Here is a 9,243-nt window from a genome sequence, read left to right on the forward strand (position 1 = left end):
AATATTTGTATTGTATAATTATAAGTGTATAGGACGAAGATATATGTATTTGCATGTGTATATACAATTTTCTCTCGCTTTATACAAACACAAACGCACTTTATACACTTGCGTTTGTATAAAAAACGAGAGAGGCGAGGGAGAGAACGAGAGTGGCGAGCGAGATTCACCAGGAGAGAGGTGAAATAGCAATAGTTTGCTATGAGGTACAATTAAATCAAACTATATTTATAGCATTTAATTTGAATTAATAGTTTGCTATTATATACAATTTTCCCTAAAATTTATACTATAAATATAAATGATGATGACTTTTTTATTTCAATATTTTACCTGATTTGTTTTCTATTATAAGATATTATAAGACATTATTTTAAAATCACATAACACAAAAGTTTTTCCTATTTTCTTAAATTACACCCCTATTCACACTAAAATATTCAAATTGAAATGAATTAGTGGTAATTATATCATATAATAAAGAAAGTACTCTTGATGCACCGTGTATATATCATTCAGTAAATTGGAGGAACACAAATGTATACGGAACAATTTTATTTAAGAAATTCATCACAAACAGATATCTTATCTATTATATATATTCCATTGAACAGGGTTAAAAAACCACATGTTAATTATCCACAGGGCTCTGATGTGATTCCGCTTCTGAAGAAATTGAGGTTTTCTGATTCATATTGTAGGGCATTTGAGCAGGTCTGTAATTTAGTTTCACGTAGTATTGCAATATTCTCAATCACTTCAGTCATGGCCTAACCAGCCTTTTGTGTCTGGTCCTTTGGGGCTTTTGCTGTAGATTTGTGAATCCTCCTAATCATTATCCCATGCTCCAGGCTTGTGTGCCTTCTATTCAGGCTTCTATTCCTCAACAAGGGATGATGTCAATGCCAATGTTCACTCCAGGACAGCATCAACAGTTACTGAGAATGTTAGAGCAGACTTCTATTGATGAGACTACTGGCAGTGCTAATATGGCAAGTACATCTTTTTTGTCTATTTTGAAATGGATAATAGACACAGGTGCTTCCCATCATATGATAGGTGACCCTAGATATTTACAACACAAAGACTTGATAGAAAATGCAGGGTAAGTTCAATTGCCAACAGGGGATTCTGCAATGTATCACAAATTGGAGACTGTCACATAGGAGGAGATGATGTTCTTAGGAGAGTCTTATGTGTACCTGCATTCAAGTTTAACCTTATGTCAGTTTATCAAGTAACTAAGAACTTGAACTGCAGTGTTACCTTGTTTCCTAAATACTGTGTTTTTCAGGATCTCTCATCTGTGAAGGTGAGGGTGATTGGTGAAGAAGAAGATGGTCTGTACACACTGAGTTCTCAGAGCAATAATGTGAAAGTAACACCACAGAGATGTTTGGCTGCAACTCAAGATGCAGATGCCAATGTCTGGCATCAAAGGTTCTGTCATGTGCCTATGGTTGTAATAAGGAAAATTCCTTCATTCCAAAAACTTGGTTGTACTTTTGCATTACATAATTGTGAGATATGTCCCTTGGCTAGACAAACAAGGGTGTCATTTCCACATAGTATTGGTAGATCTACTTGTAACTTCCAGTTAATTCACATGGATGTTTGGGGTCCCTATAGAATTGAAACTTTTGATGGAATGAGATATTTTTTGACAATTGTTGATGATTTTTCAAGGTGGACATGAATATTTTTGATGAGGCTTAAATCTGATGTTAGTAGCTTGTTGAAATATTTTTTTACTAAAGTAAAGACTTAGTTTGGTAAGAAGATAGAGAGTAAGATCTGATAATGGTTCTGAATTCTTCAATTCTACCTGCAATGAATTTTTTAAATCACATGGTGTTATACATGAGAGCTCATGTCCACATACACCTCAACAAAATGGTGTTGTGAAAAGAAAACATAGGCACATTCTTGAAACAGCCAGGGCAATCAAGTTTCAAGCTGGTTTTCCAGATAAGTTTTCGGGGTGTTGTATTTAAGTTGTTATGTATATACTGAATAGAGTCCATTCTATTGTCTTAGGACATGTGTCTCCTTTTGAGAAAATGTACAACACACCTCCTTCTTTTGATCATGTGAGAGTCATAGGTTGTTTGTGCTTTGTTACCAGCCTCACAAAGTAAGATAAATTCAGTCCTAGAGCAATAAAAGTTGTACTAGTAGGCTATGGGGTCAACTCAGAAGGGATATAACCTTTATAATTTGCAGAGCAAGACCTTCTTTGTAAGTAGGGATGTGGTATTCTTGGAGTCTCATTTTCCTTTTAAAAGATATTACAACCGACCAAAGTCACACTTTTACCCAGACCAATTTGTTTTTTATGATGTTATTACTCTTCCAACTCACAGTCTATCATCTACTGATTCAGTTCCTACTCAGGTGATGAACACTCTTTCCCTAGGATCACCAGTCATATCCTCTCATGATACTTCCTCAGCTCCATCTAACGTCATTGATGCACCACAACCAAGAACGTCCACTAGAGGTTTTAAGCCTCTTATTTGGCACAAAGATTATGTCACAAAAGCTGGTTTAAGTAGTAGCCTTTACTCCATAGCTTCAGTATTAGATTACACAGGATTGTCATGCCAATATCAGAGTTTCGTTTCAAATGTTTCAATTGATACTGAACCTACAAGTTATTCTAAAGCTACAAAAGATAGTAGATGGATAGAGGCAATGCAGAGTGAAATAAAGGCACTAAAAGACAACAAAACTTAGGAACTGGTGTATTTTCCTAGAGGAAAGAAAGCTATTGGATGTAGGTGGGTTTACAAGATCAAATACAATGCAGATGGAGGTGTGAAAAGGTTCAAAGCCAGGCTGGTAGCTAAAGGATATAATCAAAAGGAGGGCTTTGATTATCAAGAAACCTTCTCTCCCGTGGTTAAAATGGCAACTATTAGATATGTTATCTCCATTGCAGCTGCAAATAAATTGAGAATTCAACAAATGGATGTGTATAATGCCTTTTTACAAGGTGATTTATATGAGGAAGTGTATATGACTCTGCCTGAAGGTTTTGGTAGGAAGACAACCAACACTCAGGCTTGTAGATTGTTGAAATCTCTTTATGGTTTGAAGCAAGCCTCAAGGCAGTGGAACATTAAGTTGATTACCACATTGACAACATCAGGTCTCATTCAAAGCACAAGAGACTACTCTTTGTTCACTAAGAGAAATGGGGACAGAATTATGATAGTACTCATTTATGTGGATGACTTATTATTGACACTGCAGCATGCTTTCATGATAAAGGATCTCGGGGAACTTAGATATTTTCTTGTTTGGAATTTGCCAGAAATGAGGATGGTATACTCATGTATCAGAGAAAATACACTCTGGAATTAATAGCAGATATGGGGCTAGCAGGAGCTAAGCCAGTCACAACTCCAATAGAATTGAATCAAAAACTCACTTCTGTAGAGTTCGATGCCACCATACCTCTTGCCCACACAGATCCATCATTGGAAGATCCTACTAGTTATCAAAGGCTGATTGGGAGGCTGTTATACCTCACTACTACCAGGCCTGATATATCATTTATTGTGCAGTGCTTGAGCCAGTTCATGGATTGTCCAAAGTCTTCATATATGGATATTGCACTCAAGCTGGTTAGATATCTCAAGTCAGCACCAGGTTTGGGTATATTGATGTCGTCCACAGGAAGCAACAGTCTAAAAGTATTTTGTGATACAGACTGGGGTTCATGTATCAATAGCAGAAGGTCCATTACTAGATATTTAGTTAAGTTTGGAGATTCACCTATTTCTTGGAAGTCTAAAAAACAATCCACAGTATCTAGAAGTTCAGCAGAAGCTGAGTACAGAGCTATGGCTTCAACAGTAGCTGAAGTAGTGTGGTTGGTTGGCATGTTTCAGGAACTTGGTGTCAATATTTCACTGCCAGTATCTTTGTAATCAGATAGTACCTCAGCCCTTCAAATTGCAGCCAATCCTGTTTTTCATGAAAGGACAAAGCATATCAATATTAATCGTTATTTTATAAGGGAACAAATTCAAGCTGGACTGATTATAACAAAATATTTGTCTACCTAAAAGCAGCTTGCTGATGTTTTTACTAAGGCACTTAGGAAAGGTCCTCATAGTCATATTATGTCCAAACTAGGAATGAAGAATATCTTCATAGCTCCTAGTTTGAAGGAGGGTGTAAAGGAATTAAACAATGTATAAATGTAGCCTTAATCATGATTAGTTAAAACTGTAATTATACACTGCTTAGTTAGTTGTGCAGATAGCTGAGTTAGTTAGTCATGTTAGCTTCTAGAATCAAGTACAATTAGTTACAAGTTTGTTAGAGTTGAGTCGGTTAGAAATATTATATATAAGTGGTCCCATTGTATAGAATGAATCAATCAAGGGAAGTAGTACACATTCTTTTCTCATGAATATTTTCCAGTGTTCTTAGCCACATATCAGTGTTCTTACCTTCTATGCAATTCGATCAACAATTCACTAAATTTCACAAGTCATAACCCTTTGAAAAAGTCAGAATTGATAGAAAAAGTCACAACTCATTGAAAATGCCACAACCCTTAGAAAAAGTTGTAACCCTTCGAAAAAGTCATAACCCGTCGAAAAAGTCACAACTCTTTCGAAAAATCACAACCCTTCAGAAAACCCACAACTTTTCAATGTGAACAAATGTTTGCTTTTGATATAATATATAAATAAATAAATATAAATGTAAAATATAGAAAATATACTAAATTAAGTGTTTTTAGTTGGGGTATTATAATAATTTAACATTTAAGTTAGGAAATTCTAGTTTTTAAAGTAATATAAATATAAATGATGATAACTTTTTAACTTGAACATTTTACCCAACTTGTTTACTATGATAAGACATTATTCTATCTTATTTTAAAATCACAAAACATAAGTCTTTCCTATTTTCTTTAATTATGCCGTCCCTAGTCACTCTAAAATATTTAAATTGAAATGAATTAGGTGTAACTATATGACATAAAGTAAAACATGGGGAGAAATAGATTAAGTAAATTGGACCAACTTTTGAACAAATGCATTCGGAACAATTTTACTTAAGAAATTCATCACAAACATATGATCTTATCTATTACAGCAATCAACTAATTAAGCATGAATTAAGTACACTCTTTCTAAAAGAAGATTATATAATTAATATATAACAACATGCATATATACTTAATTGTCGTTTTAATTAATTACTTTAATTAGCCATGAAGGGCATCAAGGGTGTTGATCAAAGCCAAAGCATTTGCTTGTCATATGTGCAACTTCAACAATCTTTCCCCTCACAACTGTCTTAAGTTTTCCGTTCATCGCTTTTCCTGCGAACCCTTCCGTGCAGGTGTCTTCGTTGGTTAAGGCAGCACTTACCCATGTTTGAATATCACTCATTTTCATGTCAAAATCTCTTCCCCTTAATTGCTTCATTTCTCCTAAAGATTTTCTGAGTTCACTTACTGTGTCACTTAATTCCTCCACACAGTCTTGCATGGCGCCTACCTCTCTAGGCGTCATGCCTTGACTGTGTGCCACCTTGATCATCATGGCGGATGTTGATTGGGCTGTTTCGATGCTAACGGAGAGGGATTCATTTGCTAGAAGTTGTGGAGAAACTCCAATAACACTTGAACGGCTTGATAATGAACTGAAACATAGGTTAGGATAAGTTGTTGACTTACATGATGTTCGTATAAACTCTCTATTTGTTTCTCCCGAATCTGGCCTTGCTGCAGTAGTGAAGGCCAATAAAATAAGAAAGACAGTGAGAAAGTTGTAATGGTTATAATTACAACAACCTTCCATTTCTCTATTTCTCTAAGCTTTTTGTTTGTTTTGCTTCTCAATAACTAAAGCTAGTTGAGTGTGATGAAAATCGGAATGAAGGGTTCTGCATTTATAGCAAAAACTCTCAAAGTGGGGGTGGGGATGAGCTTGTACTGTTCCATTTAATAGTATACAAAACAAGTTCCATTTCTATATCGTAGTTAAAGCAATGTTGACAAATGGAGTAAAAATAAATAAATTTGCACACATTAGAAAGGCATAATCAATTGTATATTACTCTAATTTCAGGAAGAGAGTTATAAGAATCTCAGTTTTTCCTTGGGCTAGAGAAAACATTATGGTTAAATCCGGATTATAATCAATGATTTAAATTTAGATCATTGGGAACTTGTGTAACTATCCAATGGTAAATACCGGCATGGGGATGTGTTTGGTACGAAGGAAAATGTTCTTTAACCAAGTTTACTAGAAAATGAGTATTTGAATTGATTTATAATTTTGACACTTTTGAGGTCTTTTTTTATTTCTTATAATGTTTGGAAAAGATAAAAAAAAAAAAAAAAGCTTTTATATTCTTATTTTAGACCCAAAATATTCAATATACGAGTTTTATCTTTTAGCTTAAAAGTCAATCCAAACTCCATGTGCTAGAAGTTGTGGAGAAACTCCAATTTTCACCACTCCGATTTTAAGCCAAGGTTTCAAATTTACTAATTAATTAGTTATAATGAACAAAGTTGATTGGATGTTCTTGTAGAATTCTCAAGAAAAGAATAAGATAAATCACTCCTTGTATTGATACGTTAAATTATCGAGTACATGCTTCCTGTCGAGTATATACAGTCTGTTCTAGAGTATGTTTCACGGCAATCGGCATAATCCATTAGGCTTATTCATATTTTATCCATGAATATCCATATTTCTACGGATTAAAATTCAAATTTTACCTACTTAAAATATCACTAAAATATAAGCGATTTGAACATGTTATCAAACATGGACTCGTTTGGCTAGCATTAGTTAAAACTAATCCACGTGATGTTTAGGCCTTTCCTAAATAACATGTTTAATCATGTTTGTTCCAATACGTGGTAGGGTTTTAAGAACATTAATTCATGGTATAGGTCCACTAATTAATTCTTATGAATCATGATGTTGTTAGTAGTCAGAAAAGTTCAACCGAATAAATTAGACAATTAATTAGCAGCCAATGCATATACGCGTTGCGTTAAAACGTTTTTGCCGACTAAATTTTTGTTTGATACTAAAATATTATGTACGTAATACAGTCGTGTATCTACTTGGATATGATTTGATGGTATTAATAAGATTTAAACTTTAATAAAGATGGGTCCTAGATAATACATGTATTAATTACTTTTATAGCACGACGTATTTCTAATGGAGACCATGAAATATCCAAAGGTCACTTTTTCTTATATATCTATGATATTTTCTTTTTGTCGTTTAAATAATTGGTTGTGCAAAATATCTAAACACTAAAGCGTATTCGAAACAAAATATCATAAGTGTACGTATTTGAAATAAAATATCTAAACTCTAAAGTGATCTGTATCAACTAAAGTACACTCACGGATCTATTATTGATATAATATTGCCAATAATGAAGAAATATATATAGCTTACATTATCATACATACAAAAAAATAAAAAATAAAAATGAGACCATTGACATAAATACAAACTAAATAAATTTACTAAAACACTTCATTAATTCCTCTTAGAAGATTGCCATAAATTAACTTTTTTCGAGCTTTAATTATACACTCTTGTTGAAACTCTATACGGAAAGGATATAGCTTTATTTTTTCCTCTTTTAGAAATTAATAATTTTTTCATGATTTTTTTTAAAAATTTCACTGTTCATATAAAGGCAAAAATTGAACAGGACAGAGGTAGAAAATAAAAATTTTAAAATGTTTTTTAGAAATTTAAAGAGATTTTAATTTTTTAGTCTAAGAGAATTTTGATAATGGACAAAAAGAATTAGCTTGTCAAGTATAAATATAGAGGACCCACCGTTAAATCTAACTGTACTTTTTATTTTTATGGTTAGTTTTAGGGGTAAGAACTAAAATGATAATCTTTTTGTATACATCAAGGACTATTTTGATAAGCTGATATATATGAAGGATCAAAATCATTCAAACCCTATACATTAAGGACCATTTTGGTCATTTTCTCATTTATTATTTCTCAAAGTGTTTGTCAATTCAATAATAGATAACTATTGTTGGGATGAGTATAAAGATATTTCAATTAAGACCCTTTGCCCCATTTTCATTAAAACATATATTTTGGACTCAATCAAGTGGCAGTACATGCTTCATGTGTTGGACAAGAATTACATCTTTTGTTATACCAAGTGCATATCACTTTTATTAGACTCATTTTCTTAAGGCTTTCCCACTCTGGTTTAATACGTTTTCAAAATTTCATGAACTAAGTATAATTTACTACAAATTCGATAGTGATCTAATGACTTTAGATGAAATTGTTTGCTAAGTTAGTCTGGCTTGCTTTAAAAGGAATTTAAAATATATCTCCTCTTCAATAATGCCTCAAGTAGGGGTGGGGGTACATATCGAATATTGAATATCAAACAAAAGTTAGTTTGATTTGGTTTTTTGATTTTGTTTCTAATTAGTTCGTTTTGCATTCGATCATCATTTCATATAACACGTATAATTAGGATCACACAATTGTGGTGCTTAGTTTAACCAAAAAAAATTGCAATGCAATATACATGCATAAAATTCCACTTGCGGTAACCTTTTTTATTATATTTGATTTGACCTTGACTTTTCTTTCCTTGCACAGTTGCACGTCATTTGTAACTAGAGCCGTCAATATGGGCTAGGCCCGTTGAGCCGGCCTAATCTAACCCATGATTTGATAGGGCTGGGCTACGATTTTTGAACCCCATTTAAGAAAATGGTTTTTTAGCCCGACCTGAATAAGCTTGTCGATTTGTGGTGCTTGAGAAATATGGATAGGGCCGGCCCGTGGGTCAAATAAAAATATAATAGAGTATTAAAAAGGCAAAATGGTCTGGTGGACTCTTGTACTTGTATCTGTTTGTATTGTGAACCCTTCTACTTACCCTTTTGTCATCTGGACCCCTGAACCCATCCAAACCCAACATTTTAAACACTTTTTTTGATGTGGCATCCTATGTGGAAAGACTCCACATGGAGCGTGTGATACACACAAAGTAAGAGCGTGAGACGCCTTAAAAAGGCACTAACGGTCAGATTTTGACCTTTAAAGGTCATCTCTTCTTCTTTATTTTCACTCAACACCATTGTTGGACAAATTTGAGCTTTTTTCTCCTCTTTTTCTCGATTTTGTCTCTTCAAATTTTTTCTCTTTTATTTTTGGCGCCTTTATTTTTTCCTTCGATCTACTCATC

General features: G+C 33.5%; 1 protein-coding gene and 1 pseudogene across 1 annotated transcript; one reads left to right on the forward strand and one right to left on the reverse strand.

The window, feature by feature from the left end:
- The first annotated feature begins 3,374 nt into the window (after positions 1-3,374).
- LOC107059124 (uncharacterized mitochondrial protein AtMg00810-like) lies at positions 3,375-3,935 on the forward strand. The gene has a single exon (XM_015305552.1). The coding sequence runs from the start codon at positions 3,375-3,377 to the stop codon at positions 3,933-3,935; it is 561 nt and encodes a 186-aa protein (XP_015161038.1).
- Positions 3,936-5,051: 1,116 nt separating this feature from the next.
- Positions 5,052-5,857, reverse strand: LOC102586709 (21 kDa protein-like; annotated as a pseudogene).
- Between the last annotated feature and the right edge of the window lie 3,386 nt (positions 5,858-9,243).

The sequence above is a fragment of the Solanum tuberosum genome, unplaced genomic scaffold (genome assembly GCF_000226075.1).
Source record: "Solanum tuberosum cultivar DM 1-3 516 R44 unplaced genomic scaffold, SolTub_3.0 scf00838, whole genome shotgun sequence".
Classification (NCBI taxonomy): domain Eukaryota; kingdom Viridiplantae; phylum Streptophyta; class Magnoliopsida; order Solanales; family Solanaceae; genus Solanum; species Solanum tuberosum.